Here is an 846-nt window from a genome sequence, read left to right on the forward strand (position 1 = left end):
GTGTGTATCTTAGCTATATAATATGGAATTTGCAATGAAATATTTCAATGAAATATTTCATCTATTACATGTGCAAATGCACTGACAGAATGCAAGTACCTACATCTGGCAAAAATGCTGAAAGTTAGAAGTTATTGGCTACGGACACATAAAAAAATTAACATAAAATATGGGAAAAGGGATAACAGTAAGAAAAGAATACCAAAACTTGTGCCTTTGTAAATATCTATGTGTTAGTATCTTTGTTCACAATCAATTTGTTTCTTACATGATCCATAGGGCAGCATCCATAAGCTCCAGACTGTAGCTGGCAACAGGTGTTTCCATCAGGGCACAAGTAACGCTCATCAGGACACACAACAGACGAGACATTTGATGCTGTTTTCTGCACCTTCTCTTTCTTGGGAATATGAGGAACATGGGCCAGTTGTTTTGTTAGTAGTGAGAATGCTGGTACTGAAAGGGACTCCCTCTTCTCCTGCATGAAAATAAAAATATTCAATCAAGAAACAATAACAACAAAGTTCAAAGGAATATTAATATATGAAATTTGTGGATAGCAAAAAATATACCTACAGATTCACCAATATACTTTCTATTTTAAGAGTGAGGTACTAGAAAATAATAATTTTTAAAATACAACCATTCAGTCTTCCCAGTCTCAACACCAATACATAATTAAGGACTGAATGAACAGAATTCATTGCAACCTTTGTAAAAAAGGTACAAATGTGACTGAGCAGCTTTTTAATGCAATCACACCACTTCCAACCATCAGGACAGTGCTAGAGTTGCAAGAAACTAAAAATGCTCTGATATCAGAGAGCATGGATACATGAAGGATTT

The 846-nt window shown here is 34.8% G+C and overlaps 1 protein-coding gene across 1 annotated transcript in view; it reads right to left on the bottom strand.

The window, feature by feature from the left end:
* LOC119587777 (progranulin-like) overlaps window positions 1-846 on the bottom strand; it is an 11,704-nt gene that overhangs the window by 3,488 nt on the left and 7,370 nt on the right. Inside the window, 1 exon segment of the mRNA XM_037936468.1 lies at window positions 269-478. Within this exon segment, the coding sequence (XP_037792396.1) occupies window positions 269-478 (210 nt within the window).

The sequence above is a fragment of the Penaeus monodon genome, chromosome 23 (genome assembly GCF_015228065.2).
Source record: "Penaeus monodon isolate SGIC_2016 chromosome 23, NSTDA_Pmon_1, whole genome shotgun sequence".
In the NCBI taxonomy this organism is placed as follows: Eukaryota; Metazoa; Arthropoda; class Malacostraca; order Decapoda; family Penaeidae; genus Penaeus; species Penaeus monodon.